Source organism: Asterias amurensis, chromosome 5 (genome assembly GCF_032118995.1).
Source record: "Asterias amurensis chromosome 5, ASM3211899v1".
NCBI classification, from domain to species: Eukaryota; Metazoa; Echinodermata; class Asteroidea; order Forcipulatida; family Asteriidae; genus Asterias; species Asterias amurensis.
Window position 1 is genome coordinate 14399662 of NC_092652.1, and position 21708 is coordinate 14421369.

General features: G+C 38.5%; 1 protein-coding gene across 3 annotated transcripts in view; it reads right to left on the reverse strand.

Annotated features, from left to right (window-relative positions):
* LOC139937316 (transcription factor 4-like) overlaps positions 1-20250 on the reverse strand; it is a 143415-nt gene extending 123165 nt beyond the window's left edge. For 2 of the 3 annotated variants that reach the window (XM_071932421.1, XM_071932419.1), the window contains exons 1-4: positions 20020-20250; positions 8678-8836; positions 7872-7966; positions 4647-4878 (exon numbers count right to left, since the gene is read on the reverse strand). In XM_071932421.1, coding sequence (XP_071788522.1) covers positions 4647-4878; positions 7872-7949 — 310 coding nt within the window. In that variant the 5' untranslated portion in view covers positions 7950-7966; positions 8678-8836; positions 20020-20250. The remainder of the gene's footprint in view (positions 1-4646; positions 4879-7871; positions 7967-8677; positions 8837-20019) is intronic. The other variant, XM_071932420.1, reaches the window with a different exon arrangement.
* Positions 20251-21708: the final 1458 nt, after the last annotated feature.

Sequence of the window (21708 nt, forward strand, 5' to 3'; positions counted from 1 at the left end):
AGGCAGATTAATAAATACACACTCCAAGAGAAACATCTCGCTAATAAATGTTTCATAGAATGGTTTCTACAAGAATCAATCAAATAAGACAATTTAAGCTTTCTGGAGAAGGCTAACTTGTCCTCTTCAGTTGTACGTGTACATGTACATGAACATTTAACGTGACTTTTCAATGGAAATGGATCACTCAAACATTGTTTGCACTAAAATAGTAGTAAAATAATTATTTTAACAAGTTTGTTAATCTAAATTGCAGTGAACACAAATGTTTAAAGGGAAGGTAAACGTCTGATAATTACCAGAAACAAATATTAACTTAAAACGGACGTGGTAACAAGCATTGGAGAGCTGTTGATAATATCAAACATTGTGGGAAACGGCTCCCTTTGAAGTATTGTAGTTTTTGAGAAAGAGGTAATTTCTCACTTAAATAATAAAAAGACTTCTGGCTAGAAGTTTTTTATTCTTATCTGAAAGCACACAAATTCGTCCAACAAGGGTGTTTTTTCTTTTATAATTTTCTCGCAACTTCAATGACCAATTGAGCCCAAATTTTCACAGGCTTGTTATTTTATGGTTAAATGATGGGATACACCAAGCGAGAAGACTGGTCTTTGGCAATTACCAGACGTGTGCCATTCATTTGGACTATATGAAATGATGAAGTTTTAATGAGACAGAGCCAAAGATGAGCAACTTTGCCTTGAATGACAAGAGTGAATGCCTCAAAGCCAAATCACAAACGGAAATGGCAAGATTTGACAGAACTAGTATAGCCTCAAGGTAGAGTCATTGACATCACTCTGACCTCCTACTTGGATTGACACTGTGCACTGACATGATCAGCAAATATGTCTCCTGTCCACATCATCAAAAGAACTCTTGAAAACACTTGCAACCTTCACCATCATTTTATAATGAATTAGCATAACAATGAAGACCTGAGTAAGGAAAAGTACAAGCTGACACCTTCAAGTATGCTTTGTCATTGCTAAAGGTTTAATCCTACTGCTTGCAATTGGTTTTGCAGTCAGTAGCCTAGTATATAGTGCAGCTCATCATCAGCCAAATAGAAAGAGGAAACAATAGTAGCCAGGAAACAAGCTTGTTGAATGGTTGAAGACAGACTGCATGGTCTACTTGATAGGGCTATAATGAGATTCACTTCCTTCCTCACCAGCTCAAGCGGGTTACCTTGGAGTGCAATAATGCTCTCATCAAAGCAAAATGTACCAGAGATCTCCCTATGCAAGCTAGCTAATTGGGCTGATATGCGCAAATCACCTCTGATAAGCGCGAACAGCGTCTGATACGCTGCTGCTGATATGAAAAAGTAATGGGGGGGGGTGAAGACTTCAAATCAAATTCACAAAAAAACATAAAGAAACCATTAATACCCTAGATTGAACATAAGGGCTTTCAACTTAAAAAAAAAAAAACATAGAAAAACACCAAGTAATTTTTTTTCAGAGGACCTTGAATTTGAAAAATCCTGGGGGGGGGGGGGGGGGGAGACACCCAGTATTGTCATCTTCAAATGGTACAATCAGACGAGGAGTAAAACTAACCCTAAATCCAAAAGTGCTAAAATAACCCTCTGTTGGAATGCAATAATCCATTCCTGAAGGGTCAATTTGACCAACGAAAGTGGGCTAAGTTAGTCTCCCAAAAATGTTGGATTAGCACAACTTAGCCCAGGTTTGACGACCAACCCCTGCTACGATGCAGAATAAACCATCCTTGGAATGCAACTGACCTGCAACTTTTGTTATTTTTTACTCCACATGACCGCGACAGAAAATGTGACATAAGCTATGTGTATGGATCACTACATAGTATACAATTATCAAACAATTCTCAGTCTCTTGGGTCTCTCTAGCACTGTACTGTAAGCAGCAACGCCATACCAGAAGCACTGTACTGCAAGCAGCAACGCCATACCAGAAGCACTGTACTGCAAGCAGCAACGCCATACCAGAAGCATTGTACTGCAAGCAGCACAGCCATACCAGAAGCATTGTACTGTGCGCAGCAACGCCATACCAGAAGCACTGTACTGTGCACAGCAACGCCATACCAGAAACACTGCACTGCAAGCAGCAACACCATACCAGAAGCACTGTACTGCAAGCAGCAACGCCATACCAGAAGCACTGCACTGCAAGCAGCAACGCCATACCAGAAGCACTGTCCTGTGCGCAGCAACGCCATACCAGAAGCACTGCACTGCAAGCAGCAACGCCATACCAGAAGCACTGTACTGTAAGCAGCAACGCCATACCAGAAGCACTGCACTGCACTGCAAGCAGCAACGCCATACCAGAAGCACTGCACTGCAAGCAGCACAGCCATACCAGAAGCACTGTACTGTGCGCAGCAACGCCATACCAGAAGCACTGCACTGCAAGCAGCAACGCCATACCAGAAGCACTGCACTGTAAGCAGCACAGCCAAACCAGAAGCACTGCACTGCAAGCAGCAACGCCATACCAGAAGCACTGCACTGTAAGCAGCACAGCCAAACCAGAAGCACTGCACTGCAAGCAGCAACGCCATACCAGAAGCACTGTACTGCAAGCAGCAACGCCATACCCGAAGCACTGCACTGCAAGCAGCAACGCCATACCAGAAGCACTGTACTGTAAGCAGCAACGCCATACCAGAAGCACTGCACTGCAAGCAGCAACGCCATACCAGAAGCACTGCACTGCAAGCAGCACAGCCATACCAGAAGCACTGTACTGTGCGCAGCAATGCCATACCAAAAGCACTGCACTGCAAGCAGCAACGCCATACCAAAAGCACTGTACTGCAAGCAGCACAGCCATACAAGAAGCACTGTACTGCAAGCAGCACAGCCATACAAGAAGCACTGTACTGTAAGCAGCATAGCCATACCAGAAGTACTGTACTGCAAGCAGCACAGCCATACCAGAAGCACTGTACTGTAAGCAGCACAGCCATACCAGAAGCACTGCACTGCAAGCAGCAACGCCATACCAGAAGCACTGTACTGCAAGCAGCACAGCCATACCAGAAGTACTGTACTGTAAGCAGCACAGCCATACCAGAAGCACTGTACTGTAAGCAACATAGCCATACCAGAAGTACTGTACTGCAAGCAGCACAGCCATACCAGAAGCACTGCACTGCAAGCAGCACATCCATACCAGAAGCACTGTACTGCAAGCAGCACAGCCAGAAGCACTACACTTTAAGCCATACTGACTTTGAGAGGGGATGAGTTTGTATGTTTGGGGGGGGGGGCAACTTGACTGGCAAACTTCCAGCAGCACATGTGCATCTTTTCAACCAGCAAAGCCTTACTGTTATTAAATCTCACAGCATCAAAACAGAACATCAGCAACACTTCAAAAGCACAGCTTGCCACACAGAGTAGCTGCAAAAGTGTACCTTTATCAAAATTGTTGCTTGCACTATGCTTCAAAACTTTGCCACTCTCGTATTGTTTGCTCTAAGGTAGATATCAAAGCTACCTGTTAATAACTATTTTACACTCAAAATAAGCATTAAGTACTTTTGAGAATTCAAGTCAGAGACGCACTACTTGAAAAGTAACAACCAGCCATGATTATGATATATGCATTATGAAACCTTGACGTCACTGGTGGCTTTTATGGTAGATTTTGACACCTTATTACAAACATGCAACACAATCATGTTGCATTAAAACCTGTGCAGATACTTTTTTGTGGAAAAGTTTAGACATTACTTCAAAGCTCACATGAAAGGATATGTGCACATACCATTAGGTCATGTGCTTCCTGCAGATCTCCAGCTGCAGTTGCAGGGGCAATCAACACGAAACCATCAGAACCAACAACCATACATGTAGCTGGACCAACAGCACATCCGGGAACTTCAAGATCATATTCGTCAATTGACGATCCAGTCACTTAAAAAAGTGTCATCCTCAGACAAAAAACCTGTGTCTTCCCTTATCCATTACTAGCATTGTCCAACTCAGCAATGATCATTCAGCTTATTGTCTCTAGTAGTTCAGATGTTTTGTCAAGTTTACAACGCTTAGGGTGTGCTGAACCCTATCAAGCCAACTGTATTTAGGTTAGCTCCGTTCAAAGTTCAAATCAAGTAGCCACCACTGACATCGTGTGTCCTTAGTCATATGGTTTGCTTGACCGCGCATTATTTAGATTTTCACTCTAAGTGTCTTGGAGAAAAATAGTTTTTACCCTGTTTTAGTGTAAACCCAGTAATAATTTTTACCTATTTGCTGTGGACTCTATCTATTGGCGAAATATAAAAACTCAATATTTCAGAGCACATGTGAACCTGCTCCTTTAACATAGCAAACAAGTTTGAGCTTTTCGAAAGATAATCTGTCTATCAAAAAAAGGAATATTTTTTAAGAACCCCTCCCCTGTAAAATTATATGAATAAGTAATAAATACAAATAATCACAGAAACGTTATCAATATCCAGTGTATGCATATATATAACCTGCCGGTCAAGTCTAAATTAATTATGTGTTTATTTGTTTGTTTAAATATATCAGCTTGGTTTTCAAAGAAAAAATAAAAACAAAACAATATTACATGCATGTGATGACATAACAGAATAAGACCACAACACAACATGGACAATAATTAAAGGTAAAATCTCACCAGGTTTATAGGAGGTGGTATGGCCTGCTGATCCAGAAGAAGTTGGAGGTATCCCTGGCGGTCCTGATCTTAAAGGTCCTGGTGGTCCTGGCGGTCCTGGTGGTCTCGCTGGCCCTCCTGGTCCTCCTGGTCTCGCTGGCCCTCCTGGTCCTCCGGGACCTGCTTGTCCCATGGAAGCTCCATTATTAGCACCTCCAGGCTTCCCACCAGCTCCAGTAGGGGGTGAAAACATCTACAATGTGTCAACAAAACATTTTACACACACATGAAATAATTTGTAAAGTTCAAAAACAAATGCAAAAGGAAATGCCAGTAAGTGTCCTTGCTGAGGTATCTGTAGCTACACTCTGGTGTTTTTCATCACTGAGCAACAAAGACTTAAAAACTACAAGTACATTTCTCAAGTAGGAAAATAAATTGTATAACCAGACTAACACATCTACCCTTAATTTATTCTCTAGAACTCAAACATTAGACTGTTTAATTTTAAAGCTAAAAGGTCTTCAAATTATTGTTAATCAAGTTTTAATGATGATATTCATTCCCAATCAAAACAAAGTCACATGAAGTGTGATTTTATACTAGAATCTTTTGTTCAGAGGCCTCAATGTGCAACCTGAAATAAGTGCCGATGACTTAAAGACACTGGAAACCTTTGGTAATTGTCAAAGACCAGTCTTCTTACTAAGTGTATCCCAACGTATTCATCAAATAATAAACCTGTGAAAATTTTAGCGCAATCAATCGTCGATGTTGCGAGATAATAATGAAAGAAAAAAATGACCAAAGCTTACACAAAGTTGTAAGCTTTCAGATGTTTGATTTCGAGACCTCAAATTCTAAATCTGAGGTCTCAAAATCAAATTCGTGGAAAATTACTTCTTTCTCACAATGTTTTGTACTATCAACCTCTCCCAATTACTCACAATCAAGAAAGGTTTTATGACAACAATTATTTTGAGTAATTACCAATAGTGTCCACTGCCTTTAATATAAAAGCTTTCCAGGTATAAATCAAGTATTCTATACTAATGGCCCGAGAATTGTTTCCATCAAGAATGATACAGAAATCAAATTTCCACTCAAATTTTGAAAAGGCTTCTGAACAAAAGTTTGTTGCTATTTTAAGTTTTTTTAGAAGGAGACTGAGCAACAGGCATGTGAGTGGGCTGTGCAAAAATAGAACTATTTGGGTTTTAGCTGGAGAACCTTTGCATCATGGGCTGCTGGGGCCTACATTTAACAGTTATACACAATCAAAATGTCTTCAAGTAAAACAATTGTGATCTATGGCAGCCTAGGTTGCTATAGCTTGCTATAGCTTATCCTTTGGTACAATTATTCAATATAATGTCTGACACACAGCAGACAAGTGTACTGATAACAGAGATTCTTCCCATCAATAGAACTTGCCATTTGAGAACAATATAACTTGACATACTGTTGACCTACTCAACTTGTGAAAACTAAATTGTTATCAAGACTGTCTGAATGGACTATAAAGGAAGACAAATCCATCATTTCAGACAAATCCATTTTGAGATGAGTCCTCATTCAAAGGCTGCTTGCAGTTATTTTATAGACAAAGCCTTTAGTGAAATTCCTAGAAAATCTCATTACATTTGTAGACACTTTGACATAATATTCACAGAATCTCCCAACTGGATACATTGGTTCAAACTGACAGACTTTTTTTGCATTTGAACTCTTTGACACAGCCTATTTGTACATAACAATTTAAATATCCAAAAACAGTTGGTCTTTTTCAAGCCACTTTCAAGGCTTACATTACATGAAAACAAAATAATAAAATGATTCAAAAGCCTACTCAAACTGGACATTATTTGATGAAAGTACATCACAGGAAAAACATGAAATTAGGGGGGAAAAGTTTATCCGTGCATAGAGTGTATGTATGATTTCTGTGAAATGTCTTGAATCAGGGTCTAGAGAGATTAATTAGAATTCTACCAACACAGACCTTTATATCTGGTACTGGATGGAATTTGGTTCAATAACATACCTCAAGCCTAAATGAACTTTGTCTAAAGAGACATCAATGTACATGGCATGTACTTCTTCATCCTTTTTGAGGTTGTGCAATGTAAACATACGTAAAAGTACACAGGAGACACAGACACACAGCATACATAAAATATGCTACACTGTGTATCTTACAACACATACTTTTGCAATGAACATACATACTGTATACTAGCATTACCTTGCAGACATCAGTTTAGAGTGTGTGATCTGAACTCTAATGACCTTAGTGAACTCATAACATGAATAAGACTTGAAGTGACCTGATAAGTGGAATGCATATGAACCTTATGACTGCTGGAACTATCATGGTATGATTGCCTCTAGCACTTTCATATCCACGGTATTCTCATACCATGTTTTTGTAAAGGTAATTGCTATGAAATGAGAGTTGACATCAACTCACAGACATTGGAATTATCATAATCAGAAAAGCTTCCTCTGTACTTCATGTAAGGCTAGTAGGAAATAAGCTACAGTCCAAGTTAGTCAATCTACACAGGATTGATCTTTGGTATTAAGCTCTTAAAAAGAAAAATACAAAAAAAGAAGAAAAAAAAAGAAGAAAAAAAAAAAAGAGATGAAACTGACTGCATTAATTGCAATTAAGTGCTTAAATGAAATGAGTCTTTTTAATAAATGATCCTTTTTACAATATAGAAAAAGAGTGTAAACAAGAAATGTGGACATGGGAACCAACATATGGTAGACTATTGTGAGAGAATAGTTGTCAATTGAGATTAGTCACTGGTTTTCAATTACATTTGATGTGTGTACAGTTGTAACTAAAAATATTAGCATTTACTCCACTCATGCAGTTTTCAAAACAAATCTAACCTGTGAAAGGTTAACATTTAGGCTACCCCACAAAGTAAAAAATTTCTTTTTGAAAATAATATTGACCACGAAAATATAGTTTGAATACATGTAATTCCTGGTCAACACCTAAACCGTGGTTTAAATTTTACACTGAAGATGTACATGTAACTCACACAAATTGCTGGTAAGATAATATCTGATGTCATTATTTCATATAAAGTATCTATGTTCTTATTTTTCCTTTCAAGACTGATGACAATTGGGAATAAGGTTTGATATGTATGTTATGGTAATAGTTGGGACACTAAAAGTTGGATAAATATGTATAAAAAACACAGGTAGAATGTTTGAAATATAACTTACAGCACTAAAATCCAATAAGTCATTCAACTCTTTGTCAGATGGTCCCATACCAGGCATCCTTGGTACAGAGTTCTGCATATTCGCTTCAAACCTGCCTAGAATGAAAGCAAATCATCATTAAGGTTATCAAGGATATTCAATCTTCCTAAATGTTTTGTTTGCCATTTCAAATTCTTATAAAATTTTGGTTACACACTTTTACAATTTGATTTCTCTCATAAACATGTAGCCAAACATTTTAAATTAAAATCCTAAAACTGCTTTGCAAAATACATTGTTCTTCTTGTTTTAAAGACACTGGACACTATTGGTAATTGACAAAGACCAGTCTTATCACTTGGTGTATCTCAACATATGCATAAAATAACAAACCTGTGAAAATTTGAGCTCAATTGGTCGTCGAAGTTGCGACATAATAATGAAAGAAAAAACACCCTTGTCACACAAAGTTGTGTGCTTTCAGATGCTTGATTTGGAGACCTCAAATTCTAAATATGAGGTCTCAAAATCAAATTTGTGGAAAATTACTTCTTTCTCAACAACTAAATCACTTCAGAGTAATTAACAATAGTATCCACTGCCTTTAAAGGAGAGAGACTTTAGTTTCACAAATTGTCAGTAAATATAACAACTCCCCTTTTTCAAATTATATAAACAACAACATTACTTTGTACATATGTACCTTCACAAACCTCATACTATTTGGGTTGTCACTACTTAGGTTTGTACTTTTTACAATTGATGACACTTTGTTTAGTACTGTAAATGTGGCTTCATTGAACTTTAAAATGTTCTTGTTTTATCACCTCTTATTTACTGTTGTCAAATCTGTAAAGTGTTTTCATCAAGTTGAAGAAGTTGTATCCAAGAGCCAGCACTCCACATCCAATGTGACTGCCATGTGATCTACAACATAAAGGTTGCCATAATGACGGCTACTCCAGAGTCAACAACAGTCTGCAAAACTAAAGAAAACACAAACAAATTTGGCCATTAATTAAAGTGGTGTTTCAAATGACCAAGCACGAAACAAATGGGTGATTACTGATACTGCTATACATTTAGAATATTTACAATAGAGCAATCTTTGAAGTATTTCACCAGCTTTATAGTTTAGTCTAACAGTGAGTTTATTAAAAGTGCACATTGTACAATGAAATACACACTAATATGAATTTGGCTTAATTTTGAAGATATTTATAGATATAACAAACAAGGGAAAAATTACTTTTGGGCTGAACAAAGACAATTTTACGAGGGCAGGATTTTAAATTGTGACCTCTGGATAAATGTAACGCACTACCAACTGAGCTGATCCAGCTTTCTCCTCATTTGTAATTTTCTTTGAAAGTTCCAGTCAGAAACCATTCAACCTGTTTCAACTGCTGTGTAGCCTGGGAGTGATACAACCTCGGATTGTACTGTTTCTTGTAAAGTGATGAGGTACCCTGTGTAAGAGTGCTCTATTATTATTATCATTAAGAGGATGCAACTTTTTTATTTCAAATAACCAGTATAAACCACAAAGGGGTTGGAAAAAAACTGTTATTAGAGCAGGATGGAACCTGGGAACAAAGATTTTGACAAAATAGGAAGCCGGCAAACATTAGGGCTACATGTAGATCGCTCAGTTGTTAGAACGCCAAAATGTTTACACTGAAATAGCAAGATAAAATTCTGCTCAAGTAAAAAAAAATTTTTTATCCCCAAATTTACTAATTGTTTAAGACAAATTTTGTAGGTACTAAACAAGAAAAAAGTTGTAGGAAAATCAACTAAAGGTATGTTATAAGAATCAAAACTTTAAATTAGTACATAGGCCTACATACAGTAAAGGGAAAGTACTTTCCCATTCCAAAGGTTTTCTGTTCAAATGGGGAAAAACTAGAGTACTATCCAGGACTGGAATCACGCGGCAGCCACAATGGTCAGTCAATTCCAAAAAATACTCTCTTCACTAGAATATGTATAAAAAAGGGCTCTTTTGGTCATCGAAATTGCATGAAAATAATGAAAGAAAAACATTCTTGATGCACAAATTTGTGTGCTTTCAGATGCCCGAAAAAGGCCTGAAGTCTCTTTTAGTGTCAAATAACTGAGAAATAAGTGAGAAATAACCTATTTGTCAAAAACTAAGCTACTTGCTGAGGTGCTGTGGTTTTTGAGAAATTAGTAAAATAATGCCACAAAAACAGTATTCATCTCAGCTTTAGCATGTAAAACGTTTTATCCAGTTATGGTACATTACCAATTGGTTCGTTTTAACATGCTAAAACTATTTTCCTAATACCTATTATACTCATTTCTCAAAAACTACAGCACCTCAGCAAATAAAACTTTAAAATAAACTTTCTACCATCATTATCTTCAAACTATAAATCTGTGGACAAAGTATTTTGTATCATACAAAAAGTACCCAGACCTTTAACTGTGCATTTTAAATTCTTTGTAATAGAGATGATGATATAGATATTAAGACAATAATCTTCTGTCGCTGTATCATTGGTAAATGTTGATAACAACCCAATCTTGTTGCCACATTAGGGGAAATGATCGTATCATGTATAACTAATGGCTTCTTATATAGCGTGCATAACGTCACTCAGTGGCACTTAATAAACCACACATGTAATACACAATAAATCAGGACTAATACTTAGTTCTTGTTCTTTATGGTAAAGGGTAAGGGTACCTTTTTTTTTAAAGATGGAAATCACTCATTTCAAAGAGAGCACCAAGGCAATGACCAGGGGCATGGATTTTCACTTTTCACTTTTATAATACAACAAATATTCATAGGACACAACTGTGCTGTTGACTTACATACGCAATGTTCAATGTCAACATTCTTCATCGAAGACTAAAAATCCTAAAATTTTAAGACACTAAAATTTCCAGACCCCATGGTGCCCAAATTCTGAGACTGAAGGCCTTTTCACACTACCTCCATTTTGAACCGCGTTAAAACCTACCCAGTCCTCTCTGATTCTTTTTAACATTCACACTGGTCTTTGTGTGAACCGGGTTCACGCCGAAAAATCCAATTTCGATCCGGATTGAGATTTTCAACCCTGGTCTCTGCCAGGGTTGGTTTCAATCCAGCTAGAGCATGCTACCCAGATCTGAGGCGGACTGAAATTTTTACAGTGTGAAATGGGTTGAACAAAATCTCCGGTTCGGAACCAGTTCCGACCCCGAGATTTTGGACCGTGTGAAAAACTTGCCTTGAGACTGCAACCAAATCGAGAGTACATTGTACATGTAGGTAAGGTTTTCGTTTACTGCCCATGTTGTTTATCTTCGCCAGTTTATCTCATAAAGTGTCTCTGTTACTCCAAATAAAAATATCTCATAACATTTTGAAAAAAACAAAGACCTAAATTTAAAAATATACTTCGAAGGTGATTCCTGGCACACATTGGAAGCTACTTTCAAAATTGTATTCAAAATTTCCAGTGTCTTGTGTTCTTGAAACTACAATTTTTGAAGAAACAAGCTTTCTACATCCAGTGTAAAATATAATCTGATGTGAAAAAATTCCATAAATAAAGAAATTTTCTTATTGATTTGTTTGCCGTTTGACCTGCAATTCACGCATTATCAGCCCATTTACGCACATTTTAGCCCGGTAGGCCAGCTAGTATGCCAGCTTGTGCATATAAGGAGAACCCTGAATTTCCTCATTTTTTGATGAACATAATAAAGATGACACAAATGGAAACTTTGAATGAAACCTCATGTCAATTCAGATCTGCACAGAGACAGCAAACACCAATACGCAATTTGAATGAAATATGGCACATTAACACCCCTAAAAAAAATTATGCCTTTTCATTGGTTTAGAGCGCTTCACATCATGCAATAGTCAAAAGACTATTCCGTAAAGTGCGCAGTACCCAGAATTTGTTTTTACCCACATCGCACCCAATCAGTTATTCGCATTTGTGCGTCTAAAATGCGCGTATGAACGTTACGTGTACAAGGATGATGATAGTCTGTTGGGGTGTTATAAAACAAACACTGACTGCTTTTACTCGTGCTATGGTTAAAACTCTGACTCCCTCGGTGATCCCCTGACCATTCTATTTTCCATCAGCTACGCCTTCGGGATCACCTCGAGAGTCGTAGTTTTAACCATAGCAGTCAAGATTTGTATACCAGAGTTGGCTCATCTAAAGGTTGCTATAAACAAGCTTGCCCAGAACGATATGATATAGCAACTGCCTCTATTAGTATAGTCCAAGGAATTCAAATTTTAGCGGTAACTTGAGACTACATTAAATGTAAGTCATAAGACATTATTCAAATGCAATGGCTATTGTAAAATGTCTATAAAAAAGATTGTGGTCAAAAAATGGTAATTGTTTGGTCAGATCAGCCATGTTTTAGAGTAGAAAGAAAACACAGAGCCTAACATTTGGCGAATTGCGGTTCCAGTTTCAAAAATGGACTAACCCAGATGCATTAAACATGAGGGGCAACAAGTTTGGAGGGTTGGAGACATGCTGGGTATAAGCAGTACGAACCTCATAGTACTACAACAAGTATCCATGTATACATGATGTATTTCAAGATGGCATTGCATGGTTCCCTTCCAAGATTGCCATGATCCGTACAATACAAGCAAATTGAAAATGTCTCATCAATAATTTGTTTAAAGGTTAGTAATTTCAACAGCCAAAACACTGGTCTAGAGAGAAGCTAAGCTAAGCTAAGTAAAATGGTTAATTTTACAAACATTCAACCCGCACATTCAGGGTTCTCCACATGCGGTTTTGTCCAGGCGCTGTGCCCGGACAAAATTCTCAAAATACCAAATGCGCCCGGACAAAAGATGCCGCACCCGGACAAAATTGTCATGCGCCCGGACAAAAAATATTGCGCCCAGAAAAAACATTTCGAAAAACACTTCACGACGAACACAAACCACCGTTCAAGCACTGTATCACCTACCATTTTGTGTGCAGCCACTGGTACCCTGAAGTCGTCTATTTCGTAATGGCATTTCGCGTGCATTTTCTCTGTGTCGCAGGGCATCCTGACTACATTTTTGACAACAGCGTGGTACTTAGACTTGGTTCCAAGTCTGCGATCGTGCGGTCCTGATATATTATTGGATGACTACATTTTAGACTTGGTTCCAAGTCTGCGATCGTGCGGTCCTGATATATTATTGGATGACTACATTTTAGACTTGGTTCCAAGTCTGCGATCGTGCGGTCCTGATATATTATTGGATGACTACATTTTTGACAACAGCGTGGTACTTAGACTTGGTTCCAAGTCTGCGATCGTGCGGTCCTGATATATTATTGGATGAAACAGTGCCCTCTTGTGAATAAACATCCGTCATTAGAGCGAGTTAGAGCGTGGTAGCAATCTAAGGCGGAATTCTGCGTGGCTGATGCAGATGAATTACCGCACTCTCAGACTTGAAATCAAGTTTACGTGGTATAAGGCACCGATCAGAGATCGAAAAATACCCAGACGCAAATCTGAAACTCGAAAAAAAATTCGGGCAATCGGGCACAAAGTGGTTTTGTTCGTGCTAAAATGATTTGCGCAAAATTGTTTGCACAATCAGTCAATCTTGCAGGAATAGTTTGTGCAATGTGCAACCATGGCGGAAGAAATCTTCCTCCATGGAGACTGCCGATTGAGCAGGAATGGTTTGTAGTTTGTGCAATTGGCTTATCTATTTCAGCATGAATAGTTTGCGCAATTTGCCGATAGTATAGAAGTAGTGTGCGCAATATGCCGATAGATATGGATAAATTTGCGCAATAAAAAGATTGTGCATGAATTATTTGCGCAATTTGAAAACAATGCAGGAATGGTTTGCGCAATTTGACGATAGTGCAGGATTGGTTTAGCGCCCGGACAAAATTTAACCCTGTGGAGAACCCTGACATTAATGCCCACCATTTACATGGCAAATAGGGAATGCGCCCTGATCCCAGACATGCCTGAATCGCGTAAGGTGCACAGATATGTGGCTATAGATAGGTCAACATCCTTCGCCACACACCAGTCCGTGACTGTGAGTGCAGTGGGGGCTAGGTCAACACTGGATGGACCCTTTAATTATCAAACATCATTTCAATAATTATATTTATAATAATAATTTTTATATCAGTGTCTTGACACTCATCTATTTTTGAACAAAAACCGTTTAGAATTGACATATTTATGAGCAAAAAAAAACACCAAATGTGTGGGGTTTTGTGCGCTGTTTTCACTGTTGCTATGGGCCGCGGGCGCGTACAGTGCAAGCAAAGAACTGTTGCTATGGGCCCGTGCGTGTACAATACAGTGGCTGCGCACATAGCCTCATTTTGGGTAAGAATTATGGCGTCATACATTTAAACATTAAGAAGAGGCGTATGGGACAGGATCATGGGACGGGGAGAGGGAAGGAGAGAGGGACGGGAACGACACCTTTTATTTAAAGACAGTGGACACTATTGGTAGTTGTCGAATACCAGTCTTCTCACTATGTGTATCTCAACATATGCACAAAACATTAAACCTGTGAAAATTTGAGCTCAATCGGTCATCAAAGTTGCGAGATAATAATGAAAGAAAAAACACCCTTGACACACAAAGGTGTGTGCTTTCAGATGCTTGATTTTGAGACCTCAAATTCTAAATCTGAGGTCTTGAAATCAAATTCATGGAAAATTACTTCATTCTGGAAAAGTACTCCACTTCAGAGGGAGCCGTTTCTCACAATGTTTTATACTACCAACCTCTCCCTATTAATCGTTGCCAAGACAAGTTTTGACAGTAAAACTAACACTAACACTGATTTCTTGATGTGATCTGATGATGTCATCGCAACTTTACTGTCGTCACGTGGTCATTGTGTAATGCATCCCCCCCACCTTGCACTATGATCAGATCATCAACGGTGCACATTGTTATGCGTAGCAGGTATTCAGTTGTGCTAACTGCCCAGTTTACCTGTCTAGCGGGACCCGCAGTACAGGAATTTGCACAAATCAAAAAACATGATAATTGGTATTTTGACGTCAGTCTTTGCTTAGCAATTAAGATTGATACAAAGTTAAGATCAATCTTAGTGTTTGTGAAATTGAAACAGCGCGGACCTCAAGCGTTTTCCGTTTGTGTTACTAATTGTTAGTCATACTCATAACTAAATAATATGAATGAAATATCTAATGACATACTTAAAGGCAGTGGACACTATTGGTAATTACTAAAAATAACTATTACTATTAATTAGCATAAAACCTCACTTGGTCACGAGTAATGGGGAGCTGTTGATAGTATAAAACATTGTGAGAAACAGCTCCCTCTAAGACCGCGTTTACACTAGATCCAGAAAGGTGGATTGAGTTTCTGCATTTTTTTATGACCGCAGATCACAATCCAGTGTCGCTTTTACACCAGTGCTTAATCCGGCTCCGATCACACTTTTAAACAGGATGTTTATTGGCAGTGACGTCACCGCTCCTCGGAAAGAGCTCAAGGGTCACGATTTTAGTGCGCCATATTTTCTTCAAGGTACATGTACATCAACAAAGATAAATGACGGAGCGATCTGTAATTGTTGGCGAAAACGAAAAGTATTATGTGAAGATTCTTGTACTCGGCCGGCCGGAGCGTCGAGTAAATCAGTCTGGCACCAATACAATTGTAGCAATTGATCAGACATGTTATTATAATGTCGTTCAGGGAACCCGACATAATCTAGTTTTCGTACACAAACGCTTGTGCATGTGCTCGATCCCGTTACATGGTAGCATTGCAAATAATTTGTTCGAACACAATTATGAGAGCGGGTGTACAACTTCTCAAATGAGCTATAAGTTGTCAAGATTGTTGGGATATTTCGAAAAGTTCACTCTCGAAAATCATGTTATTTACTCCTAAAACGTGTAAATGTTTCAGACAACCATTGACAATGGAGGTAGAATAGATAGCAACTTTAACCAAATACAGCAACAAGGCAAGTTTCGAAGGTAGCAACGTATGTATTTAGGGCGCTGAAAACAACAAAACGTTTCACACACGCACAGTCCATGTGCATTGTGCATGCCATCCATCACAACAACGAAGATGCTCACAAAATAATGATTCGGCGAAGAGAAAAGAAAGCGCGCCATTCCTAACGAAACTGGAAATGGCCACCTCGAATTGCCGTGTCTAATCCACCTTTGCGTTTACACTTGTATTTGAATCCACATTGCCGGACCTTAATCCACCAATTGCCGGATTCAACCCTCCTCGAAAGGTGGATTGAAATTGCTGGATACGGACCCGGGTCTGGCCCAGCATTTTTGCGTTACACTAGCCGTTAATCCACCTTGCCGGATTCGATCCGGGTCTGATCCGGCTTTCGGGATCTAGTGTAAACGGGGTCTAAGGTAACGTTCAAACAACATTATAAAAGGCAAATTGAGAGGGAAAAATAATCTTATCTGTAGCCGTATTGCCAGGTGAGAAGTGGTTGGGTACGCACAATGTGATGCAGGCAAACCACAGACACTACCAAGCAAACAATTTGACTTCATAGACGCATTGCCAATCAGATCGCAATATATGACAATGAGCGGACAGTATTCGTCAGAATTTTTTGACATGATACCGGTTTGACAAAGAATAGCATTTTAATTTCTTTTATTAAAACAAAGCCATTCATGGTTTAGCAGCAATAAGGGAATCAATGTGTGGTGAAGAGGTTTTAAGCTAGTGGTTTAAGCCCACCGAGGCCTGGTTCTTGATATATTTACCGAGACGAAGTCGAGGTAAATAAAATTATCAAGAACCAGGCCTCGGTTGGTTTCAACACACTATGATTCTCATTCATAAGTACCTTCACCTTCATAATGTTTAAAAAAACCTGAAAATTTGAGAACGAAATTCTGCTAGCTTTGTCCCTCAGCGCTCATGACTCAAGTCATAGTCGTACGCGATTTATGCATTATTTTCTATCAATGTTAATGGGCCAATTTAATAAATGAAACTAACATAGCTTGTTTCTGCCTCTCATAACAGCTGATCGTGCCTGACTATGTTGGGAACCAGACTGAATGATTCTGCCGCAGACGACAATCACTTCAGTCCATTCGCTCAACTTCTAGGGCTTTTCACTATGAATAATTTTTTTGTTAAAATTTGTTCAAAAATTGTCTCAAATATAGGCACAACACCCTACCCTAAATTTTACCAAGCTTCAGAACCCTGAAACTTTCGGGGATAAATTCAGCTTGCTCAAGTGATTAAAGTACATAGTACAAAGTGATGAACAAGGACATCAGAAATCCAAGTTGTATAGCTGATTCAGTGGCCACACATTGACTAACTGTGTTTAAACTCTTCTGGCTGTGGTTATATCATCCGTTTAAACACACTCTCTCAATCAAACAACCTACCGTCTTAGAATGTTCACAAGACCACACATTCAGACATTGTTGTCTCACCCATCAAGGAAATCAAGGGCTTCTTTTGGTGATCAGGCATTTGTATACGCCGCTCCAAATCTTTGGAACAATCTCCCACCTTGCATTAGACAGTCTTCTTCACTTAATGAATTTAAATCAAAGTTAAAAACCTATTTGTTTACTTCACCCATTTAATCCATTCTTTCTACGTTTGTGTATTTGTGCTACTCCATGGTCGCTGGCATTACACTTTTCTGTGTCATTTCTTAATCTTGGAGCTGGTAGTTCTATGTGAGATATTATTTCCACTAAGTTTATAGACTGATTTGTACTTGACACCCAAGGCTTTGAAGTGATGATGTTAGGCATGTTGTGGGCTATGTACTCTGGATGTTATAGCTTTGTAAAAAGCGGTCAGTCGCATTACACAGAAAGGACATGGTAAAAAATACACTTGTCATAATTCAGAAGTTTCCTCAAACTAAAAAACTTGCAAAAGTTTTACTACATTTAACACACATCTCTTAAAGGCAGTGGACACTATTGGTAATTACTCAAAATAATGATTAGCACAAAACCTTACGCGTTGATGAGTAACAGGGAGAGGTTGGTAGTATAAAACATTGTGAGAAACGGCTCCCTCTGAAGTGGAGTAGTTTTCCAGAAAGAAGTTATTTTTGTGTTCTCTTAAAATACCGCGCCTTGATTGACATCACGAACAGCGCCCTCTCGGGTCGGGCCTACTTTTAAATTTGTAGATAAAATGAAAACTAATTTTTTAGAACCTTAGTTAACTGTTTATTCACATATTTAAGTGACAAAAGCTTTATTTTGACAAAATACCACTCAGGTGACTTTATGCTCAATCGGTCATCGAAGTTGCAAGAAGAAAAAAAAAACACCCTTGGAGATTTGTCTGTGCTCTTCTTGAAATCCTAAACATTCTGGCTTTTCAGCCCTAGGCAGTGGAGAGTAAATTATTTTCGCAATTTGTGGAGAGTAAATTATTTTAATGCCATTACTTCACTTTTCTACTCAAAATTCTTTAAAATGTTGTTTTTCTTTATTCATTTCATATGTTAAGTTCATTAAGTTGATTTGTTTCAAAGACTCTGTACAAAATAATGAAAGTAGAAGTTACAGATTGGAATGGCACATGTACAACACGTGTTGTAGTTTCAGCATGTGCTTTGGAAAAATGCACTGTGGGTAGGGCATGAGTGGCATCTGCACAGCCCCAGATCTCTTAATTCATGTAATAATGTCCTCTAGCAAGTCAAAACTAAGAATCCAACTTTGCTGACCTCTTAGCTCCCTCCTCTTGAAAAAAAATTTGGTCAGTCGCATTACATTGCCAGTTGCATTACCGGTTAGTCGCATTACCGGTTAGTCGCTTACACTCTTTGATGACTTGTTTATTAAAATATACCAACTAGAGTGTTGATTTCTTTACTAATTTCAGACTTGGTCATAAGGGTAGAAGCATATTTTGATATCCCATAAAGTGGATTTTTCTTGCAGTTGAAATAACTTCCTCTCTCGGTCAGTCGCATTACACCCTGTTGAAGCTTCAAAAAGTACACTCACATATTGCTTTTAAAAATGAGAAACACGAATTGAAATTCATTCTGGATCTAAAAAAGTTGTACCTGCTGCTAATCAGGATTAATAAGTTTTGCTGAAAGAATCTTTGCGGGGAAAATATCTAACTTAAAAGAAACCACCTTAATGACAATGTGCTCGTTTTTTAGGGTTCGCTCACAGCTTGTGCAAACATGAGCTAACTTTGTGCAAAATGGTACAGAATGTGTAAAAAAAGTTAATGTCTGTTTCCTTTCATATATGTTAGCTTTAACGTTTTTAAGTGGAAAGAAAGTTGAGACACAAATTTTATTACTTGGTGTCATGTCTTTGTTTGCTAGGAATTTCCCATTTGCTTTTTCTTTTTTTTCTCTGCATTTGTTGTATTCCTTGTAATGCGCAGTAGAGTAGGCTGTATTTAGTAGTGTTTATATATAGACGATGTGATCTTTGTTTCCTGTTCCATTCAAACAGCCCTCTGTTGACAAAACACTGTTTACGACTTTTACGTCGTGTTTCGCCGGGCAAGATGGTAAGATCACACCCTTTCTAGCTGACTGCCAAAACACACAGGTTTTGCCTGGCGGTATGCCCACGAATCATGTTGTGGTTTTTCGGGTGATGTCAAAGGTCACATTGTCTATATTATTAAACTTATAGGTCACCTGGTCACTACGCAATATAAATGTATTGTAATATTATCATAATGGCATGGTGAAAATGAAAACAAATGTAATTCAAGTTGAGTAATTATTGTTTACCTTGTTTACCACACATTTATCATGTTTATTGCCCTACCCTATCTAATCTGGCTGCAACTAGCCTGACCTACCACATACCTGGGGTAGGTACGGGACTACGTCCATACATGACTTTCTTCCTCCATCCATGGTCCATACGTCTACAAAAACAAAGTAGGCCCCTATTTTTATATTTATTTATTGTCATTAATTAACGCGCTGGACTGCTGAGTGCTGCTGAGCTAGTGCTTTTCTTCTTCAAATATATTAATCCCCCATTCGTCATGTAACATTTTTGTTATTTAAATTATGCTTAATTCCAACTGTCGGCGTTAACGTCAGCTACATTAAAAAAAAAATAGGCCGATGCCATGCATGCAGCGGAGATGTCGATCAATCATGCAGTCTGCCTAACCTCACCTGCTTCCAAAATACTGTAATAAGCTGCAGGTCCAACAAGCCAAGAAGTCAAATTTCACAAAACATTGCTTTCAACGAAGCTGAAGCTCAGGAGATGTGGTCTGTCATCTACGGTAAACAAACACTTCACGTGAATTTCAGATGAATGGTTCGTAAACTTTTACACTGCATGAACTCCACACACTCATTCAGTCATATCTGAGCCTGTAACATCTAACCACAACAAGCCGGCAGACATCTTTATTCCGTAAACACGGCTTTTGTTGAGATTTCTTGCATATCATATTCTTCCGCCTGAAGATGTTGCCAGGTTTGTTTTACTTTGTCTTGTTTTTTGCATTTATTTTTGTAATCATACTTGTTTTGATAAAACAATTTACATTTTTTGTTCCTTTATTCGTGGTTAATTTCGTTTAATAATGCTATTATCAGATCGCTGTATACGTGAACTACTTTTCCCACTTTTTACTGCTCGTCGTCCCCATACTCGCCGTTAGAGGTCGCAATCCGGTGGTCTCTCATTCATCCGGGGATGGTCGGCGCGCGACGTAGGCCGACCCCCATACGTTCGTAGTGGCGCTTTAAAACATATTGAAGTCTTATAATATAGCGCACGTCTACCAATAATGTGGGCATACTCAAGGCTCTGAGCATAACGGCTTACAGATAGGTTATTGAAGTTGTGGATGCTGAGACCCAATACAAAATTAGCCATCCAGGAAAACACCGGGCGAACCCCTTCCTCATTTCGATAAGTGCACTATCATACTGTACACATGCGTTAAACAACACATGGGACCAATGGCTTTGCGTCCCCTCCGAAGGACGAAGCAATGATGAAGTGTCTTGCTTAATGACACAAGTGTAATGGCTGGGGATTCGAACCCACAACGACATTTCCACTATTACCGTACCGGTAGAAGGCTATGAGTATAGCGTTGCCATCCTCAAAAAAAAAGTTCATGCTTCTGTTATCCATTTTGTAGAAACAAATTCCCATTGAAAAGCACAACGACAGTGGCGTTATTTTGTTGATATACATACAAAATTGCCGTGCTTTATACCGCCCGGCAAAAGGAAGCAAAAAGGCTAGAGAGGGGGTGGCGGAGGCGTGTGCGTGGCGTTTATTTTTTTTTTTTGCTTTATTCGATAACATTGACTTTGTCAAAGTGGGGCCGGCCGGCATAAGTTTTGTGAATTAAATAGACCAAGTACAACATGCACAATCCAGTCAATGTTTCTTATTGAAGTTTTCAATTCGTCATGACCATAGGCCTCATATTCACTTTGTTCCGATGACTCCATGCATGTTATTATAGGATCCCGTTTCATTTCGGCAATTGCAAAAAGGCAGCCTTGTAGGCCTCATTGCAATAGTTTTCTATCCGACTAGGCTTAGTTCTGTAAAAAAAAAATTGTACAATCATGGGTCATTGACGGTATTTATAATGATTGCATAATTAGATTTTTCAGAATACAGAATGGTGCAATGTGGCATTTTCCCCCAAAAAATTGACTAAGAAAATTGCCCGCAACTTAAAGGAACACGTTGCCTTGGATCGGTCGAGTTGGTCTTTGAACAGCGTTTGTAACCGTTTTTTATAAAATGCATATGGGTAGAAAGATGTTGTAAAAGTAGAATACAATGATCCACACAAACATGCCTCGAAATTGCACGGTTTTCCTTTT